The following is a 22,108-nucleotide window of genomic DNA, read 5'->3' on the forward strand; positions in this document are numbered from 1 at the left end:
CAAGAAACCACACCAGGATTGCAATTTTTCCTCAAGTCTCAATTTTTCCTCAAGTCTCATTGCTTGATGGAAACATGAGGGGGACACAGGCGTATCCAGGATTTTTGGTGGGAGGGCAGGTCTTTTGTTAGGGGGGCAGAACCTCAGTTTCCTATGTATTTTTATTTATTTTTATTGACTTGGGGGAGCAGCATCAGGGAGGGGTCCCTGCCCCCCTTGGAAGAGGAGGGTACACCCTTTGCCAGCCTAGTGCCCTCCAGAAGTTTGGGACTATAACCCCCATCACAGGCATGCTGACAGGTGGAGGGGAGTTGCTAGATTGAAGCATCTGGAAAGCACCAGGCTGGGAAATGCTGGCACGGCAATAACCCATTCATAGGTGTGCTTATCTGGAATTAAGCCCCGCTGAGCCCAATGGTGTAATGGTGTAAAGACCTTAGTAAGTGGATTCAGGATTAGTAGTTTATAGAACAATCTTGAGCACGTTTACTCAGTCCCTCCCCCTGGGGCTCAGGGGGGCTCCCATCTTTGTGTGCAATAAAGCTTGAAGTCAGAATCTTTCCACACAGGTCCATGGAGTTCCACGGCCAGCCCTACCATTAGACAAAAGGAGTTTGGTCAAAGCAGCTTCTGAAATTGTTGTATGTGTTTGTGTGTGTGTTTATTAAAAGATTTTCCATAAGTAACAAAAGTACATTCAGTGTCACAGTTTTCAAATCGTAGAATTCTTCATACAGGTCAGTTACAGTCAGTTTGAGACATTTTTGTTGAGGGGGAATGAGAAGTGGGGAGAGGGGAGAAAATAAAGAGAAAAAGAGACTTCCGGGTTGGCGCCATTGTTTAATGGCGGATTCCCTCCGAGCTCCGGAGGGAATCGGCTCCGTAGCGTCTGGGTCTGGCCGCTGCGGCGAAGCGGGGACCCTTAAAATCACAGGCGCGGATGCCTGTGAACACAGAGACTCGGCGGGCACCATTTGCGCCCCCCCAATCCGCGCCGGAGCCTTTTTAAAGGCTTCGGAGCGGAGGCAGGGTGAGGCGCGGTGCTGAGAGTACTCCCTCGCCTACGGAGTGAAGCCGCAAGCCATAGACAGAGAGCGCCAACTTCTTCCAAGACCGACTGGACTCTAAAATATAAACCTGTGAGTAATACGGAGATTGGAACGTTAAAAAACTTAATTCTGGATTTGGAACGAGCGGGAAGGGGCTAAAAAGGAAGTCACCCCCCCCCTCTTTGTAAACAATTTAAAGCAAAGGACTGGGCAACTAAGGTCGAGAGAACCTGTTTCTTAGTGAAAAGATCTTGATTTCACGGTTTTGACACTATAAGGATTTACTGGAGGATAAAAAGAATTTGGGGACTGAAATTTCACCCCCCCCCCCCCGAGACCCGGGAACGTCCTAAGAGAAAGTCTGTTGCATGGAAGATTTTGACAGCTGTCAAGAGAGCTGCGAGTCAGCTAGTTGCCAGCTGGAAAAAGAGAACATTGTTTCTGCTGTTTTTGTTGTTTTATTTGAAAATAACGAGGGCTGATACAAATTAACTGGACTTTTGGTTTTGAGTTGAAAGGAATATTAAGGAACTAAAATCCCCCTAGAGGGGTAATAGGGATACTACATTACAAAAATGGCTGGAGCACGTAAATTTCAAGCAGAACTGGATAGAACACTCGCTCTCTTGGGAAATTTGAAAGATGAATACAATGTTATGTCTACAAAGATATCACTACTACACTGGACAGTGAACAACAGTTTTGAGCCTGATAAGGACTTGAAACAGGAAGCCTACTTAACTGAACAAGTAAATGAAACTGAAAGTGCAGAAATGATGGAGCAAGGTGCTGTCTTTGAAGAAAATGAAGGAGAAGCAGGAGATGTGCAGGAGTTAAAGGAGAGTTACAATATGAGGCCTGACATGATGATAAAAAAGGACAATAAAAATTGGATGTGGAAAGCCTGGTCTGAATGGGAGATTATAAATCTGCGGAAGGTGAAAGCTGGAGCCTTGGGGACATCTGGATCTGTAAGAAATTTGAAACAAGAGTTGGAGCCCCCCATAGGCTTCGTGTTCAAGTATGGAAGACTGGCTGGAAGCAACAAGGATTCTGCTGGGCCGGAGCCCCTCCGAGACTTGGGGTTTAACATTAAGGACTATCAAAGAGACCGGCAGAAAGGAACTGAGAGAGATAAAAGGGCCTCGGACGTGAGGTCTCCAGGCTAAATAAATAACATAAAGACTGATGGACATTGGTTGGGGACTGGAACCGGGAAAAAGGGCGGGTGGAGGTTGGGATCCAAAGGGTACATAAGGATAATTTGTTTTTCTTTTCATTTTTAATTAGTGGTAAGGAAATTGGGTAAATCGTGGAAGGGAAATTTTGGTCGACTTTAGGAAAAAGGTTTAAGAACAATTAATGAGGTATAAGTATTGATGTGTGTTTTTAATAAGGTAAAATTGGTTTCTTCTTTTTTAAATTAATTGAAAATAAGATTGTAAAAAATAAATGGAGGAAATGGAAAAAAGAGGCAAAGTAAAATAATGGTATGTTAGAATAAATGTATAAATTAAGGTAAAGAAATAAGTTAAGGACTTGCTGAACTGATAATTTAAATTGGAATACAAGAAGGGGAGGTGTGAGGAGGTCTGAGAAATAAGGTTAAGAACAATAAGTATGAATAATTTTATGTGTTTCTTTTCTATTTTTTCTTTTTTTGTTGTTTAATTTTGTTATGTATTTTTTTGTATATTTTTTGTTCTTGTTTAATTCTTGAAAATGCTAATAAATATTTAATAAAAAAAAAAGAAAATAAAGAGAAAAAATGGTGGAAGGGGGCAAGGTAAGGAAGACAGCAAACTTTCATTTTTTACATGGTATACGAGTGGTGCTTTTTTGACAGCGTCACATGGATAGGTGTCATATTTTTGTTGGCAGAGCAAGAGGTCAGAGGGCCCAAGAAATGGTTGGTTGCAGCTGATTGGTTGCAGTGTGTTTTGATGGGGGGGGCGTTGCTGGCTTCAGTTAGCCATACTGATTCGTATGTTGTCTGGGGGGTGGGATTGGTCATTGTCTTGTTGGGCTGTGTATGTGATAAAGGGAAGCCCCACGGGGTGAAGGCATCCTCTTTCACTTGTCCCTGTAGTTTTGTTGGCTAGTTTTTCTAGTATGGCGATTTCCCATACAGTTGGGTACCAGTGGTCCATGGACGCTCCCAAAAGGTCTCTCCAGTTATGACACTCCTAGCTGCTGTAAGTGACTTAAAAGTTTTTTGTCATGTGAGTGTGCGTTATTGTCTCAGAAGTTATTTAGTGTTCTTTCCTAAAAGTGTTACCTGTTTTATTATTTTGCAGATTTCTTGTAAGACAGATATCCAAAAGGATTGAATTTTTGGGCAATCCCACCATATTGTGGAGGTATGTGCCCATGGCGGTACAGCCTCTCCAGCACCTAGGTGAGGTTCCTGGGTTCATCATTGCTAGCTTACATGGTGTTAGGTACAATCTGTAGATAAGTTTCAAAGTGAGTTCCCACCTGTTGGCTGAGAGGGCTTTAAAGGGTGGTTTGGTCCACAGCTTCAACCATTGGGTTGAGTTTATTTCGTAACCTATGTTGTGTTCCCATTGGTCTTTGCTTGTGGTATTGAAGCCTTGGAGCTGTGTTTTTTATATTGCTGTGTCACTCTGCTGACAGCAGTTTTTCAAAGTTAGTCAATGGCCTAGTATGTGCTGCCTTTGTTTCTGGGTGGCTTAAGAAGGCATGTAGTTGGTGACAGGCCAGCCAGGATATTTGGTTGTCTCCTAGTTCATTCTGTGTTTTTGTATGGGGTTGCCATTTTTGTAGAAGTCTGTTAGGTGGTGTAGGCCTTTGGCTTGCCATATCCTCATTTGAAAGCTATGTGGAGCCGAGGGTGGTAAACCTGGGGGATTAGCAGGGGGAGGGCTGGGGACAATGTTCCTACTTTTTCTTTCCATGCTTCAAGCATGGTCTGTGTGAACCTGTTATGTGTCGTGGAGTTTTCTTTAGTTTGTTTTTGGAGAAATTGATACAGTGAGGTGGGGGTGTTTCCAATTATACCTATCTCCATTGTTTCATTTTGTCTTGTAAGATGTATGAGTTTATTTGGTGCACTTGGTTGTCGTTGTAGTCTAGTTCTATAATGGGAATTCCCTTTTTCTTTTGAGGAGGGAAGGTGGCTTTTGAATGAGAAGATAAACGAGTGTAGTTTTTTCCGCCACTTATGGAGTTGGGTTGAGGGGATCCAAAGTGGGAGGGTTCGGAATAAGCAGGTTAATTTGGGGAGGGTTATCATTTTGATCATGGCTAGTTTGAGAAAGTGACCTTGGTTCTACTCCATCTCCTCAGGTCTTTGTTGATTTCCCACCAGAAAGGGGTATAGTTTTGAAGGTATAGCTTGTTGAGGTTTCTGGTAATTTGTAGCCCTATGTATCTTAATCTGGTTCAGCAAAGTTTTTTCTTTGTGATGTCAGTAATATTTTTCTGAATTTAATTGGGGGGGGGTAGTGTTGAAGCACATAGACTGTGGTTTTGCAAAGTTCACCTATAGACCTACACCACTGCAAAAGTGTTGAGTTGTTTTGGTTAAGGTGGCTAAAAGAGATAATCATTAGAAATAATTAAAAGTAATAAATGTTAAGCTTGGCCAGCGACCAGGATGCCCAATTCAAAGCGGGGGGGGGAGAATCGAGGGCGGGGGAGACCTCTCCTGTTTTGCCTCCCCTCCCTGGGTGCTCCAAGGCCGGTCCTGGTGGCAAGAGGCTTCCCTCAGAACTGAAGAGAGTGGGCAAACTTGGAGGCCCTTCGGTGTGTGCGGGAGCCCTGCAAGGCTTGAGGGCCAAGGCCAGGGTCGGGTCCTCGGCTCGGGCTTCCCTCCCTCGCGTGTCTCGGAAATGGCCTTCTGCCTCGGTCCGGCTGTTGTGCCTCACAAGCGCCGTGCGCCACTTCAGGGAGGGAGAGTCCCAAGGCCAGAGAGAAGCGCCTTCGGAGCGCCGGCCCGACGCCCAAATCCATGTGTTCTCCATGTTCTCCGCGCAGGGAAGGGAGGGATCCTGTGCTGGCCGGACCCTTGGAAACGCCGCCAGGAGACGGACGGACGAATTGTATTTCTAGGCGACGTCGCGGCTCCTTCCGAGGAACCCCCGAGCGCAGCGAGACCCGCAGCAGCCCGGGGCGCTTCTTCCCGGGAGAGGCGGCCGCCGAGTGCCGAGGCCTCTCCGCTCCCGCCCGGCTCCCCCCGCCGCCGCCGCCGCAGGGCCGCTTGGCAGGCGATGCCAGCGCAGATAAGGAGCCGGCGGCCGCTCCGCCGTCTAGACAGGAGCCTCAAGAAGCGCGGCCTCCGCGCCCCGGGGACGCGCAGCCCCCAGCGCGCCGCGCCCGCTCCTGCTGCGGGCACGAGCCCCGAGGCGCGCCCAGCTGCCGCCCTCTTGCTCCGGCTCTGGGCTGGCTCGGCCTGCAAACGCCCAAGCGGCCAGGAGCGCGCGCCAGACTCTGTCGCTTTTCACTTGCTCTTAACTTCTTTTGGTTTCCTGGGTTCATATTGTTGCAATTCTGATAAATTTGTATGATATGGTGGAACAGAACTATTTTTTACAAATACCAATCAAAGGCTGATTGCGGCTTTGCTGAGGCTCCTTCTGGGGGAGGTCCCCGGTCAGTCTAGCTCTGTGAGGCCACACTGGCTGGCCACAGCTTGCCGGTTTCGACTGGGAGTCTGCCCCCCTGAGGTCTGAGGCAACTGGCCATGACAAGAGACAAAGGGACAAGGCCTAGAAAGCAAGCAGATCACCAGGTGTAGGTGGCACCCATCGGAAAGTTCTTAAAGGGCTGGTCATCTAACAGATATATCCAGCGACGCGGACTTATAAAAAATATTGGGGGGGCCCGGGAAAGCTCATGAATAATAAATAAGCTCATGAATATGCAAATAAAGTGGCGCCGCCTCCTCGTGAGCGAATAGGGGAGAGCGTGCTGCGCCTATTAATCAGCTCCAAAGGAAATTGGGTGGAGCTTTTGCTCGGGAGGGAGGGCAGGAGGCATGCAGCCCGCCCCCCCTGTGCATTTTGGGCTGGGGGAGGGGCGGCGATGGCGCTCTGCTGGAGGGGCGCCGGAGATTATTGGGGGGGCGGAGCCCCCCCAAACGAATTTTTGAGGGGGCTCGGGCCCCCTCAAGCCCCATGGAGTCGGCGCCTATGGATATATCTCTATTGCCCCTAAGAACAGCCTCCATACCCAAGAACTGGAAAGTGGCCGGTGTGAAATCAATTTTGAAAAGGGGTCCAGGAAGGTTCCAGGAAATTACAGGCTGGATAATGTCTGTTCTAGGAATACTAGTGGAAAGCATGATTAGAGATAGAATTACGAAGCACACAGAAGAAGAAGTATTGCTGCAGAAGGACCAGCCTGGCTTCCATAAGAATGAGTCCTGTCTAACTTTTTCGAGTTATTTGAGTTGCTAGGTAAGATCCAGCCCACATTCTGTGCTTAGGCTTTGAAACATCTCCCACCTTTAGGGGAGAGGAATGTACAGATCTGAGAAGTGGGTTCCTCCAAGGATCAAGAATAGGAACTCTGCTTTTTAAGTCAGGAGTGAGCAATGAGGTGGCCACGTGTCCCAAGGACACCACATTTTTCAAGGTAAGAACAAGAAGGGATTGCAGGGAACTCCAGACTGGCTGAATGGGCATTATAATAGGAAATGCAATACAACATAAGCAAGTGCAGAGTGATTCACATTCACACCTACGCCTTCTGGGGGATAAGCTGTTGGGGGAAACCCCCCAAGAAATCTTAGAGTCAATGAAAATGTCAACCTAGGCCAGCTCCTTTTAGGTTTTTTTAACCAGTATTGTTGCTTCTCTGGTGATGTGCTGGTATTTCTGACCCTTTTTCTGGGATTTATCAAACTAGTTTTATGCCAACTTCTTTGATTTATTGCATTTTACTTTGGCTGGCCATGCCAAGTGAGCCAGCAGTGTGATATTATTGCTGTTATTGGCAGGAGTATCCTTCATCTTGCAGAACAAGTCGAGTATCTTTCTCCCCAACTTCCTCCCCAGCCGATTTTTGACATTTAACATCCGTAGGAAGCCAGTCTTGTCCTTCATGTGGTGTCGTACTCCACTGTGCAATAGTGCGTCTGCACTGCTCTTATGTATTTGAAAACTCTTTCAGGAATTAAATTTGATGTCTGTGTGAGTTTTGGAACAGAGGGGGTTAAACTTGAACACAGAGTTATCCTTGCAGGTTACTGGACAAAGAAAATTGAAGAGGGGAGAGAGTAATATAGATTCCATGTTTGAGAGCAATGAAACACTGGAAAATGTAGACTCCAGGGAATCAAACGCCAGGAGGGACGTTTTAATCTTTGCTCCCTGCTTGGCAACACTGCAGACTTAAATTCCTTAATTAATTACTTCCTCTCCTGGAACAATTTGTACTCAATCCCTGGACAGCTATTTGTTTTGTTTCTTAGTAATAAGCAATGACAATGTAAAAAAATTATGCAGATTTGTCTTTAACAATTAAAGGCAATTGTTTGCTGCTGCTGCTGCTGCTGCTGTGTGATTTGAATTGGTTGGATGGTGGCTACTGAGACTTGACTTTTCCTAAAAGAGCAGAGAAAATCCAGCAGACAAGTTTCCTACTAATTGAGTTGTGAAATTGGCTAGACAGATGGGGTGCAGAGAGGATTTCTCCTGGCCAGGCATTTGCAGGTGAAACTCATGGGATGCGCAGCCTGATCAGAGCTAAGGCCACAGTCCTGGTCTCCTCTTAGCAGCCACTTTTTATTTTCTTCTTAATCACTATTGTGCAGCCAACATTTTTTTAAAGGATTAGGTGTATTAAATACAACACACACAAAAGTATATTTTATAGCGAGGGGACCTGTAGTCCACCAGTCGCCGTTGGACTATCATTCTTGACCCCAGGCAGGGCACAGCCAGATGCAGGGTGAGTCCGTGGGGCCTGAGGACGTCACACTGGTGCCTCCTCAGAAACAGAGGACCAGGTCGCAGAAGCATGTCGGAGGCCTAGGCTGCCGGAGCTCACGAGGCAGAACCGCTGTTCGTCTTCTGCATGGCTATCTAAAAGATGTTATTCCAGAAAAGATTGAGAAATAGTGTTTAATCTTATAACTGCTGCTAAGATGATAATAGCTAAATATTGGGTGAGGGAGCATATATCTTACTATATTTGAATGGACTGAGAAAATTTGGCCCATAGTAACTAACTTTAGTATTATTACAAAAGAATAAAGCCAGCCTAAGAAGTTTATGGGGAAATGGGTTTTTGTTTTTGCAAAGCTTTGGAACAACAAGTTCAATGATGATGTCCAACCTTATGCTGCTTTCAACCTACAGTTGAACAGTATTTCTTTATGCCCTTTATCTTTGGTTTATTTTATTAATAATGATAAAATAGTAGTAGTAGTAAAGAACTGCTGCTTCTCCGAAGGGCTCCATCTAAGGCTGGCTGCTGCTCAGGGACATAGCATGGGGGGGGCATAGCCCTGGGTGCATGATTTTGAGGGGGCTTGAACCTGGTGCCCCCATGCAGGGCTCCCTGTCCTGCCCTATCTGCTGCCAGGATCTCTGGGACCCAGAGCCTAGCCTCGTCGTTGTGCTCCCAGCCCCCTCACTGAAAAGTCTCCCGGCTGGGGGGGGGATGCGCCCACCAAGGCCCACATTGGCTGGCCGTGCTTCCCCCTGAGCGGGCAGGCAGGCAGGCAGCACAGCAGAGCCCTGTGAGCCCTCCATGCCCCTGGTCCCACCTGGGGGGAGGGCTGGACTGACGCAGTGAGTTTTCTTCACCCTTTGCGCCACAGCCCAGGCGCTGGCAAAGGACACAGTGCTGCTGCTGCAGCAGCAACACCAGAACGCTTCTCTCCCATAACACTGTCTGGGTCTTCCAATCAGCCTTGGTTTGCCACTTGCCTTGCAACATCACCCAATATTGTCATTCCACTGTTCTGGGAGAATTAAAATAGAGATTTGCAGACCTTGTTGCCCAATGCAGGAGCAGAAGTCAGCACTGGTGGCCCTAGCATTGCCTTGCCAGGCCTGCTGCCGTGTAGAGGGGCAATGCTGCTCCACAGCTCCTAGTTTGGGGGCTGGCAGGGGAGGAATATAGCCCTGTTATTGCAGTTCTCACCAAAGGAGGATCCCTTGGCAGAGTCTAGTGCAAAACCCTCTGCCTACGCACCCCTTTGCCTTTGGCCATTCTTGACTCAGAAAGTGTTTCTTCCTCCACCTTATTAGGGTGGGAAGGAGCGGGGCCTGGAGTGGTTGGCTGGGTTTAACTAAGCTACTAATTTAGAGCAATTTGCTCAGCAAATTCTGTTAAGCACAATTAAGCTTATTAACTTATGAAATTCATTACCCCCAGGGTGTAGAAATGTCCACTGGCTTGGTGGGCCAGTGGCTCTGCTTATCTGGAATACATTTGAACTCTGGCTGGAAAAGGTCACAGACTGGGCCTCTTGCATTTCATAGGCTTTTGGCCTCAGCGTGTACAATTTTTATTTTTTGCTGTACACACACATCTGCCAATGAGAGCGAACATTTTAGTCTGTCTGATGGAGTGAACCCTGCCCACAAGCACTTAAGTTGCAGTAGATATCATACGTCAGTCTTTAAGGGAAGCTGGGGGACCTGTGGCCCAGCCAGTGCTGCTGAGCTACGACTCCCATCACCCCCGACAAGTGACCATGATGGCTGGAGCTGATGGGTATTGTAGTCCATCAACTTTGGGATGGGGTGCAAGATTGTCAGCCTTGCTATGCACCCCTCTCTGCCAACTCCTTAGGGAGAATGTTGAAGTGTATATGGATCAGGAGCAGCTGTCCAGATGCTGCCACACATTCCCCCCATGCAGTGTTCCCCACCCCCATGGTACCCGGCAGCGGCACCTTTTTTCTTCCCCTCTTGGGGTGGCCTCCCTGAGTGCGCTTGTGCCGGGCTGGCCAGCAGTGCAGTCCGGCCGCTGTAAGGGGACAGGACGGGGGGCAGCTGGCTTATTGAGCAGCAGATGTTTTGGGGGGGCCCACAATGCAGCCCCTATGGCCTATTTTATTTTATTTTAGTTATTGCATTTATACTCCCCCCTCCTTTCCACCAAGGAGCTCAAGGTACAGTCCATAGTTCTCTTCCCCATTTAATCCCCACAACATTCCTGTGAGGTAGGTTAGGCTGAGAGGCAGGGACTAGCCCCCAAGATGAGATTTATTGCTGAGCAGGGAATTCGAACCCTGGTCTCATCCAGGTCCTAGTCCAGCACACTAACTGCTACACCACAATGGCTCTATGGGTATTGTAGCCTAAAATGTCTAGAGAGTAGAAGGTTGAATAAGGCTGGCCTGGGGAATAGGGAGGGGGAGAATGGATATTCTATTTTAAAAAGAAAACAAACAAAAAACTTTATTTTATTTAAACAGATACCTTTTGAATGAAGCAGCATGTCAGCTGTCCTCATTTTTGTATCCCATCCCCCAAAATCAAGCAATTCTGCTAGAAAATAAATAAATAAATAAATAAATAAATAAATAAATAAATAATGTTGTGGTTTAGTCGTGTCCAACTCTTCGTGACCCTCTGGACCAGAGCACACCAGGCACTCCTGTCTTCCACTGCCTCCCGCAGTTTGGTCAAACTCATGTTCGTAGCTTCGAGAACACTGTCCCATCATCTCGTCCTCCGTCCTCGCCTTCTCCTTGTGCCCTCCATCTTTCCCAACATCAGGGTCTTTTCCAGGGAATCTTCTCTTCTCATGAGGTGGCCAAAGTATTGGAGCCTCAGCTTCATGATCTGTCCTTCCAGTGAGCACTCAGGGCTGATTTCCTTCAGAATGGAGAGGTTTGATCTTCTTGCAGTCCATGGGACTCTCAAGTCTCCTCCAGCACCATAATTCAAAAGCATCAATTCTTCGGCAATCAGCCTTCTTTATGGTCCAGCTCTCACTTCCATACATCACTACCGGGAAAACCATAGCTTTAACTATGCGGACCTTTGTTAGTAAGGTGATGTCTCTGCTTTTTAAGATGCTGTCTAGGTTTGCCATCGCCTTTCTCCCAAGGAGCAGGCGTCTTTTAATTTCGTGACTGCTGTCACCATCTGCAGTGATCATGGAGCCCAATAAAGTAAAATCTCTCACTGCCTCCATTTCTTCCCCTTCTATTTGCCAGGAGGTGATGGGCCCAGTGGCCATCATCTTCGTTTTTAAATAATAATAATAATAATAATAATAATAATAATAATATTTAATGGCATAGGAAGGGGAAAGGTGCAATTGGTTTAAACGACTCTGAGACTCTGGTTTGACTTTGGCATTTCTTGCAAGTGTGAAAGATGAACGATATTTTGTTTCTAAATGTTTGGAGGATCACACTGATGGCTCAGTGGTTTCAGTCACCAAGCAAGCTGGTTCCAGGTTTGCTGCAACGCAGGAGGTCAGGCCTCTGCTACTGCAGTCAATATGACCAACAGTATTTTTCTCCACTGTAGGACAGAGGAGGCTTTTAATGAGTAATAAGAAGGGTTGCAACCCCTCCCATAAAGACTACATAGCAAGAAAATGAATAATTGCATTTCAAATAACGGTCATTGAACAGATACACACTCTCTCTCCTCTGCCTTTGCTTCACTAACTTTCTTGGTGCCCTTTCTGTCCTCCTCCAAGTGGCAGAAAAGGGTGCAAGTGGGAATGGAAATGGAATGACTGACCAAAAGGAAGCTAACCAACAAGCTTGAGCAGAAGGCAAATGTAATGCACTTTCCTGCAAAGACCTCCTCCAGCCTCTCTCTCTCGCTCCCTCTCAGCCTAACCTTCCCCACAGGATTGTTCACATCCACCTGAGCTCCATGAAAGAAAAGCAGGATATTTGCAATGTAATAAATCCGCCCCATAGACTTACAGCCTCTACTGACACCCTTTCAATAGGGCTGGGTAAACCTCCTTGCTGAAGCCTTGGAGACGCACTGCCAGGCCCCGCAGACCGGGAGGAGAGAGATGGGCCAAAGGTTGGACTCCATGTCTGGCAGCTTCTGGTCTTCCTACAAGACCATTATAAACCCATTTTGTTACAACCAAATGGCCTATAAATTTTTGTAAACTAAAATAAAAAACTCTCCATTTGCTATACAGAATACAATTTTAAGCTGCCTGGTCTGTCATGACTTCCTTCAAAGAACTATTGTGATTGCTGGCTTTTGTGAGGTTGTTAATATGGAAGCCTTAGTCTTCCTCACAGAACTGCGGATGTGTCAAGTGATCTGCTCTAAGTGCTTCAGGGGTGACTTTAGGCTTCCTTGCACTGGTGCTGTGACAGAGATGATGCCTTGAGCCCCTTCCAGTTCTTGGGGTCCTGCACCCAGTGAGGGTTGGAATCTAATAGAAGTGGAACTAGTCAGATAATTTTTTTGTAGGCCAATGACCTTATCCGAACACTTAAATGTCCTCATCAGCATCCCAAAAGGAGCCGCCAAGTTGCAATAGCTGCAACTAAGTGATGGTGCCTTCCACCACCACCCCTCACCTCGCTGCCAGGTAGGAGCTAGGCGGGAAGCAGGCGGGAAGCTGGAGACACGGAGACCTGAATGTGCTGGAGCCAAAGCTGTAACTCATGGAGAAGCAAGATCTCCATGGAGTGGTGATGCAGTGAGTCCCTCCATCCCACACTGAGGTTGCATCTATGTGTAAATAAAGACCACAGCCTCTGCTGACCTTCATTCCAAGGAAACCAAACCCTGAGTAAGTGCCTAGAACTCCAGAATCTTTCACTGCTTAGAGACAGAGGAAAACATCCAAAGAGCAGCTTCCCACCACGAAGTGCATATACGTCTATTCAGAAAGTGCCACTGAAATCCTGAGTGGGTAGACTTCAGCATGTGCAGATGCCAGCCCTGGAAAAGACAGGTTCTAAGCACATCACATTGCAAAAATTGGCACTAGGCTTTCTCAGAGGCACTTCAAAGCATGAACCAATTTGTGAAAACTGCTGAGTAGTTCAGGGCTGGGGACCCTTTTTCAACCCAAGCGCCACATTCCCTTCTGGCAAGCTTCTAGGGACCACATGTCAGCAGCACATGGGGCCAGAGCCAAACATGCATGGAGCAAGGAATTGAAAATTTGCCTTTGCACAGTGAGTTGATTCCTGCACACACCCCTCTCCATTACCCGTTTCATCCAAACAAGAGGCACGATCAAGGACACAGTCCAGCCAGACAAAAACGTTCAAGGAAGGGCAAAGGAGGTTCAGAAGGGAGTGTGGCTGGGGAGCAGGAAAGTCCTGAGGGCTACATAGAGAGCCTAGGTGGGCCACATCTGGCCCCTGAGCCTGAGGGTCCATGTCCCTGCACTAATTCAACCAGCACCCTCACTCTGCTCCTCTCTTGTCACAGGAGCCTCTGACACCACTGTGTGAGACCCTGGCTGGATCTTGGAGCCTCCTCACCTTCCGCAGGGAAGTGAGGAGGAGAGGGAAGACGCATGGACACACCTGCCCAGATCAGGGCCTGATCAGGGCCAGGAAGGCGGTGGAGCCTCCAGCTCCCATACAAGCTTCCAGTCTGATGTGTGGCTGAAGGAGAAGCAGGTTTCATATAGTTCCAGTCTGTCTGACCTGGGGAAACCGTTCCGTGTTAAGATGTCTTCATTCCACACAAACAAACACAGGGAATGTTCATGTGGCCTCCATATTTGACGGCAGTGATGATCCTTAATCCCAGCCTTCTGATCCTGTGTGGCAGTGATTCACACAGACTTGCAGCACTTTCTCATCAGGTGTTTGTTCGTTTTTATTATTAAGGTCAAAATATCAATCCCAACCATTTTATCTTCTGCCGTAACAATAAATAATAATAATAACAATAACTTACTTTGGTCTGCAATGGCCTAACAAACCTCACCTCCATCCAGAAGATAATTTAACATTGGCAAGAGAAGTGGGGGGGATACTTTAAGTCTTGCAGATAGTTTTCCAGCAATCATGCAGGCTTGGAGGGGGGAGGGAAAAAGAGAGAGAGAGAGAGAGAGACAGACAGACAGACAGACAGACAGACAGACAGACAGACAGACAGACAGATCCCCCCTTCCAGGGCCAGCAAACAAATATAAGGGAGTTCAAGATTTGTCCAGGCTCCTGGCATAGTGTGGCAAATGGCACTGGCAATTCCAAGACGATCAGGTTTGCTTCTTCCCAATGAAGAGTGTTTTGTTTGTTTGTTTTTTTAAAAAAAGACAAGGTACTCTAAAGCTACCATTACATGAGTCAGGAAAGTCATCCTAGTACAATCCAGAGGTATTCACGGAGGGTGGGGGCACGGAATCCCTTGGGAGTCTTGCTCTGCTCCCCCCGGTGTGCTGGAGAGTGCGGTGCAGTCCAGAGGCGGGTGCCGCTTACAGCCATGACGGTTTAGGAAAGATCGGGGAGCTGGGTTTTAAATAAAAGATAATAATTTAAAGAGTTGAGTTTGCTCGGAGCTCAGGAGATCTCATGCAGGGGTCAGGAGCATGCGAAAGTCCATGGGGAGGTGGGGGTGGTAAAAGGAGGCTCTTCTCACGTTTCCACCGGGCTGGGGACCATGCTGTTGGGGGTATCGGGGAGCTGAGAGGACAAGGAGGTCACGTCGCTGCCAGATGAGTTGCCCAAGGAGCCGGACTCTGAGAAGGAGACCTGCGGGGGCGGAGAGAGAGGGCGACAAGGTTGGGGATTAGTCAAGTGATGCCAATCTTGCAGCAGGAGTGAGCAGGGAACCGTTTTTCAGCCGGGGGCCGCACTGCCTTCTAGGCAACCTTCTGGGGGGACACATGCCACTGGGGCAGGTGCAAAGGGGGGTGACCTGAGCTATAGAACAGACTGTGGGAGATGAGCCGCCAAACCTAACAAAAGCATATTCTTGCTAGTTAGGATGAGAGGGAGCTAATATCACAGAGCTGGATTGCTGAGGCAGATACACGGCCCATAGAAACGCAGTTAGCAGAGAGGGCTCTGTGTGGCGCCATTTGCCCTGCTCTCCTGGAGAGGAAAGAACAGAGCACCTCCTGTCCCTCCTGCCCATCAGATGCAGACATGCCTCCCCTCGCTGGAGCTGGGTTTACTGTAAGTATTTTGCCTGCATAGTTTTTACTGCTTCCACTGCTGTGAACCAATAAAGTAAGTTGCTGCCTGATATTTTGTTAAGTGGGGTAAGAATGGGGAAGCCAACTCAAAACAAGATTTTACAGCTCCTATGCTTTTTATTTTGCTTCCAAGGATGGGATTTTAAAACTCTGTTTAGCCCCCACATGCAGGTGCCTGGAGGGATAAACTGCAATTTAATTGCATTAAAACTCATCCCACACAGACTCCCCAAAGAGGCTCAGCCAACACCTTTTCTATGGTCTTTGTAACACCAGGTGATGGTGAAGATGTCTTTATTCACGCAGGGAGTTTGGTGGTTTAAATCAGATTGTAATCTGCTCTATGCTGTCTCTGTTGCTCTTTCACTTTAATTTTTATTTTAAAATGATTTTAAGCCACCCAGAGAATATTTATTGATGAAAAGATACAGGAATTTATTTGCCCCAGTTCTTTAGTTTTTAAAACTTAACTCACAGGAGGCTGTCTCCTAGCAGGTGAGACCATTTGTCCCTCTGGACTGGAATTGCCTACTCCTTCCGACAACAGCTCTCCAAGGTTTCAGGCAGAGAAAGCCTTTCCCAAAGCGTGCTGCCTGATCCTTTTTAATATCCTTCTGCATGCAAAGCAGATGCTACGGTCCCCAACCCCAAAAGCTCATCCCAAAAACAGATATCAGTTAATATTGCCAACCCTTTCCTTGTTGCCAGGGCCAACTGAAACACAGCTGAAGGCAGAATGAGAAGCTGCTTAAAAGATATGGTGGATTTGAATTATATCAAAAAGTGTTTTGGGGCAGCACTCAGCAACATTTGATGCCGCTACCCCAGCCCTCGTGCTGCCTTCCCAAAGCTGGCCAGGTGAGGAGGCACTAGGCTTTGGGAAGGAGGCCTAAGGCTTTGGCAGGGTCCCCGAAGCCTAGTTAGGGCTTGCCCATCTTTGGGACCCTGCCAGAGTCCCTTCTTCGCACTTCCCTGAAGCACTCTTGCAGCTCACTGTGGGATATTTACAAGGCAATCAAACCAACAAAGCATGTTTGCTAGACAGGCACATGATCAGAGCTGAAGCTGACAGAGTTTTCCTGTAAGTTTGCTAGACAGAACTCTAAGACAGACACTCCCTCTGTGCCCTGATGGGGGGGGGGGCGGCGGCATAGCCATGTATAGTTACTCACAAGGCTTGGCACTTCCTCTTGGCTCTTTGGCCTCTCTTCACTCTTACCTCTTCATCTCAGCACCAAGTCAGAAAGGTGAGAACAACCTGCATACCTGAGCTCCATTGCTCAGACATGCTAGACTTAAGCTAGACTTAAGCATGTCTATCTAACTGAATTACCATTTTAAGCCTGTCTGAACAAAGCTGCTGTATCTGTCATTCTGCAACAGAAATGTGGAATGAGTAAATGTTATTTTTACCTTTTACAAGAATGTTTGTATGATTATTGTTTTAAGGGGGAAATACCAGGAGAACCCAGTCTGCCTTAAGGCATCCTGGATTACTTAAACTAAAAGGCTAAAACTAACCTATCTAAGCTTCGCTTTTAAGCTACAAAGGGATGCACTCTGCTGAACTTACAAACGTGAGGAAGGAAGGAAGGATAATCTCTAATAAATCTATACATGTCTATTCACATCCCTACACGCACTTGGTATGAAAAGCAGGAGCACAATCCAGTGGAATGAAAAGGAACTGAACATGAGCACGTCCTCCTCATGTGCCGGAGGACTCCCAAAGGAATATTATGAGTGATAGAACCTTCTCCCAAACTGTCAGGATCCCAAACGCTTCATTATTCAAATGTGAGGTGTGCCACTATATATTTCCTAAAAGGACTCAAATTATGGGGAGAAAGTAGGGGGCTCATCATCTGAGCTTCATCAGTTGTGGCCAGATCACACTCACTCACCAAACCCATGAATAATGGACCTAAATAATGGGTGCAATTAAAGGGCACTGCTTGAAATTATTTGAACTGATTAATTCAAGCACGGTTCCTTAAACACACCTTTTACGTAGGGTCAGAAGTTCACAAACTTTGGTCTGTGGGTTGCTGGTAGTCTGTGAGCTCTGTTCAGGCGGTTTTGTGGAAGGCTTGCAAAGCAATGGAGGATCTCTATCCGCAATGCTTTTCCCTCCCACCCTTCTCTTTTCCAACAACATAGATTCAGTCTGAACAGTCTAGATTTATCAAGCAGTACCACTGATTTAGATGTCTGGGGTGTTCTCCAACCCATTCAGGTAACTTGCCATACTGTATCACAAGAGGAGGGAACCTGTGGCCTGGGGCCCAATGTGGCCCCCCAAACATCTCTATTTGGCCCTCAAGACCGTTCCCAGGCCATATTCCTTGCACCCCAGGCCTGCTCTGCACACTCGTCAAGTGCTCTTGCCTGACTGTAGCGTGATCCTGCCACTTGGGGGGATAGAGAGGGATGTGTGAATGTATAGCAACTGGACCCTCTGCAAAGGCAAATTTTATACTCCTTTCCCCAGCTACATTTCCCTCCTGCATTGCCTAGCGCTGGCTTATGGCACCCAGAAGGAAATGTGGCCCTTGGGCTGCACAAAACACTTTCCCTTCCTTCCTCTAGCAGGTTTTCCCTCCATAAGGCTCTTGGGAAACCAGAAGGGGAGGCCTTCACCTTTGTCCTAACATCATCCCTATTCCCCCACAGAGCTACAATTCCCAGAGTGGTTTAACGGCTGATCCCTCTTCCCAATGAACTCTGGAATTGTAGCTCTAGGGAACAGGGGAGGCTTCTATCAACTCTCTGCACCCTTAAGAAACTGCAGTTCCCCAGTTCTGGGGAAGAAGCCATGACTGTTAAAGTGGCACATAATGCTTTCCCTCACGGTCTCCAGTTGCAGAGCCCCCTTGAGCCTTTCTCCTGCAAAGAGGAAACTGTTCTGTAAGGAATTTGACAGACTTCCTGCACACTCCTCTCTGTCTAGGCAAAGCTCCAGTGGCAGCTATGCAGAGCCGGGCTCCATATTTCATAAACTGATGTATAGGACCCATATTTCATTTAGTGGCACTTCCGTTTCTAGCAAATGACCATTTAATTATGCAGGCAGCTCACCCGTCTCAATTCTCCATTATCTTAACTAAATATTGCACCAGATTCATTTTTGATTATCCTCTAAAGCATAATCAAGATACAGGAAAGAATGCATTAGGAGGGGGAGAACCCTTCGATGGGCACACATTCCTCAGTATTCCTTTGTAATTAACGATACAGTTTCACGGACTTCCCATCAGCAGTTCTGAGCTGTGATCCAGCAGGAGGACAACTCTATTTTAAGCCTGTTCATTTCCATTAGCCTGGCACACCTAACAACGGAAACTGGAATCCAGCGGTGCAGTTTTGGCATTGCAGCAAAACATCACAGCTGATGAACTGAGGCCAATTCACTCATAGCAAGCTGATATATACCAAATCAGAACACTGGTCCCCCCAGCACAGTACCGCCTGCACTGAGGGGCAGAGGCTCTTCAGGCAAAGATCCTTCCCACCCCTACCTGGAAATGCCAGGACTGAACCCGGGACCCTGAGCTCACCAGCAATAGGCATAGTTTAGAAAGGTGTTAAGCCGCTGCATGCTCAACAGCAGGCATAGGCAGCCTCGGCCCTCCAGATGTTTTGGGACCACAACTCCCATCCATCCCTAGCTAACAGGACCAGTGGTCAGGGATGATGGGCACTGTAGTCCCAAAACATCTGGAGGGCCCAGTTTGCCTATGCCTGCTCAACAGGCAAGTTGAAGTGAACTAACCTTTACGTTTTCAGTGTGCCTGTGCTAAGTATTTGACAAAACTGCAGCCTCAGTCCAACACGGAGTTGACATTTTGTATTTACATCTCTCTCCCTCCAAAATTATCCCTCTTCCTCAAGCATTAACATGACCTTATTCTGGTGTATTCAGGTAGAGGATAAGGCCTTTCTTTCAAATACATCCCAGCAACTTCTTTATCACACAGTTCTGTGAGCACAGTAAGCTGCCTTCTTCATACCGCTGGTCCACCTAGTTCAATATTGTTTACACTGACTGGCAGCAGCAGCCCAGGGTTGCAGGTAGGGTGTCTCCCAGCTCTACCTGGAGATACTGGGGATTGAACCTGGGACCTTCTGCATGCCCTACTGCTGGACTGTGCCCCTTCCCCATTTTGTCTAGGCATCTACCATTGCCTGAAGACTCTGCCCCAAATGTACAGGTAAGTGCATCTTACACCACAATCCTAAACATCTGCTCATGATGCCAACATAGGATCACATTTGGTGATGCTGCATTGAGGCGGTTCTTGATGCAACTCCATCCTAACTCCGCTTTAACTAATGGTGCAAGTACTCCAACAAATCATTAAAGGATCCTCTGATGTTGCAATGGGAACCCAAACTTAGGTACCTGTGCACATACCTATATGCATCCAGAGGGCCAGTTTGAATTTATATTAAGCAGCACATACTTCAAACACACCAGCACAGATGAGATTGCACTCAAGATCACTTAACACACCACGAAGCACAATTTGAAGAGCTCTTTCCCTGTCACACAAAAGCACGAAAAAGTGCTAGAGGGGTCTCAATTCCTGCCCTCTCCATCTTCCCACTTATGTCCACAGTGATCCTCATCCTACACAGAATGTAGTGATTGTTCGAGAGTGCTTAATCCACAGTACAGAGCACAGATGGTTCTTGTGTTGTGGCTGTCAACCACCGTCCTCCCAACCTCCTTTTGATCCCCAAAAGTCTGAGTCAACACCGAGGAGAATTTGGGTTGAAGCAGGCTTGCTTAGGAGATGCGTCCCAGACAGGGAGGTGGGCTGGGTGTCAAGGGAACGAGGAGGGCCAGCGGAGCCACGAGGCAGAGTGAGGCAGCTGGCTGGTGGAAGATGCCGGGCCTGCGTGCAGGGAGCTGCAGTACAGAGCTGTGTGCCCCACATGGCCTTCCCTGTGCCCCAAAGCAACCTGACTGTCCCCACGTGTGGTAGAGGGCACAGCGTTTAAGGAGGAATCAACTGCTCACATACAGTCTGGGAGTGAGTGGCAATGTTTTTCTTAGGCTTGAGCCACAAAGGCCACGAAGGTGCGCCTTCCCCACTCTGCTCCCAAGCTGGTTCAAAGGAAGACCTGGTCCTCTTGGCTGTGTATTCCCACCTCTCCTGGTCCCTTACCAGTTGCTGGAAGGCTGGCTGGTCCAAGTCGCTCTGCAAGGCGAAGTCACTGAGTGCTTTCCAGGGGGGCTGATAGGTTTGCACCTCCACTGCGTTGCCCTGCACAGCGCTGTCATGGCGGATTGGGCTGCCAGCCACCAGTGGAGTCCCAGTCAGGCCCTGAAGGCTCTTGTGGAGGAGTGAAAAGAAAGGAACAGTCAGCAAAGACTCAGCCCGACCCACCTGTTCCCAGAGGAAGAATCTGGCAGCAGTGACAGACTTGGATGCATCATCATGTCCCAATGTCACATCCAGCCATGCGCTACAGATCAATAATAGCAAATCACCCCTGGTTCTTTAAAAAAATTATATAGTCACAAGACTTTACAATGAAGCAAAACTATTTCTAAGACTCATATGTAGTGATAAAGCAATTTATGGAGGTCTCTTCCCACCCCACCCCCAAAAACACCCACGGAAAGACTAGAGTATCTGCATATGTGTTGTCAGAAACTTTTTCAGATCCATTGCAAGTCACCTCAGGGATCTTGTCAGTAGATCCCGATCTACCTTTTGCTCACCCTTGTGATAAGCCATGCCTACAGATGCTGAGTGTAAAGGGGCTGACTATGGCTGCTCAGTAGCAAGAATTCTTGACATGTTCAGGGACAATCTCCTGTTTCATATTACTTGGTATTTTGCAAAGCCTTGGACTGAGCCCCACCTCAAACCCCCCACCCACCCACTGATACTCAGTTGGAAGGCTGGTGTATTTTGGAAAACCCCAATTTGCAGCTGCTTATGATGGCAAAAGGGATGTACCTCGGCCCTCCAGATGTTTTGAGACTACAATTCCCATCATCCCTGACCACTGGTCCTGCTAGCTAGGGATCATAGGAGTTGTAGGCCAAAAACATCTGGAGGGCCGAGGTTGAGGAAGCCTGGGTTAGGGGGAGGAGAATTCTCTTACAAAGTGCTCCATATCAGGGAAGAATGGACAACAGAAAGAAGTGGAAGAACCCAAATGGGGGAGGGGCTAATCAGCAATTAATCATTAATTAATGCTGGATTAGCCTACAAAATCTGGCAGTAAGGAGGGAGGAGAGTGAAAGAAAGTTTCCCTTTATTCTCCTTCTGCCCCAATCCAAATCCTTTATAATAACCAAACTGGCTTCACCAGCAATAACATATTTTTCCAGAAGGGCAGCAGTTGGTTTTTCCACTTTGCCACAAGGAGAGCAAGTGCTCTTCCCCCTCTCAGTTTGATCTGTGGCAGTAATGGAATGAACATTAAATGATTTGGTTTCTACAGAAATTAAGCAACACTTCCACCTCTGATGGTCAAGATACGTCTCCTGCCTGCCTTCCTGATCCCACTGCTCTCAAGGCTTTCACCTCCCCCACCTCAAACCCCTTACCCAGATCAAATATGCTTCACAGTTATTTATAGGGAAGAGCAAAAAGTTTCTACCCCGCTTTTTGCTCCAAGAAGCTCAAGGTGGTCACATGGTTCTGCCCCTCCTCATTAATGCCCCAAACCAACCCTGCAAGGTAGGCTGGGCTGAGGGGCAGCGATTGAGCCCCAAGTCCACCCAGTGAGATTCACGACCAAGCAGGGGAGTTGAACCCTGCTCTCCCAGTGCTAGTCCTAACCACTACGCCACACTGCCTAAATCACATAAATCACATATAGTAGTTTTCTAAAGAGTTTAAAAGGCAAACAAAAGAGGTGGGGGCTAAATTTTGATTCATTTTTCAAACATAATTTTAATATCGTAATTTAATCTATTAAAAGTAATAGGATTTATTTATGATGACATTATCTGCTGG

General features: G+C 47.5%; 1 protein-coding gene across 3 annotated transcripts in view; it reads right to left on the reverse strand.

The window, feature by feature from the left end:
* The window catches only part of ISL2 (ISL LIM homeobox 2), a 39,812-nt gene that overhangs the window by 7,954 nt on the left and 9,750 nt on the right, over positions 1 to 22,108 (reverse strand). For 2 of the 3 annotated variants that reach the window (XM_053402677.1, XM_053402679.1), the window contains exons 5-7: positions 20,300 to 20,467; positions 14,570 to 14,682; positions 13,780 to 14,439 (exon numbers count right to left, since the gene is read on the reverse strand). In XM_053402677.1, coding sequence (XP_053258652.1) covers positions 14,406 to 14,439; positions 14,570 to 14,682; positions 20,300 to 20,467 — 315 coding nt within the window. In that variant the 3' untranslated portion in view covers positions 13,780 to 14,405. Of the gene's footprint in view, positions 1 to 13,779; positions 14,440 to 14,569; positions 14,683 to 20,299; positions 20,468 to 22,108 lie in introns of those variants that run through there. The other variant, XM_053402678.1, reaches the window with a different exon arrangement.

The sequence above is a fragment of the Podarcis raffonei genome, chromosome 9 (genome assembly GCF_027172205.1).
Source record: "Podarcis raffonei isolate rPodRaf1 chromosome 9, rPodRaf1.pri, whole genome shotgun sequence".
Classification (NCBI taxonomy): domain Eukaryota; kingdom Metazoa; phylum Chordata; class Lepidosauria; order Squamata; family Lacertidae; genus Podarcis; species Podarcis raffonei.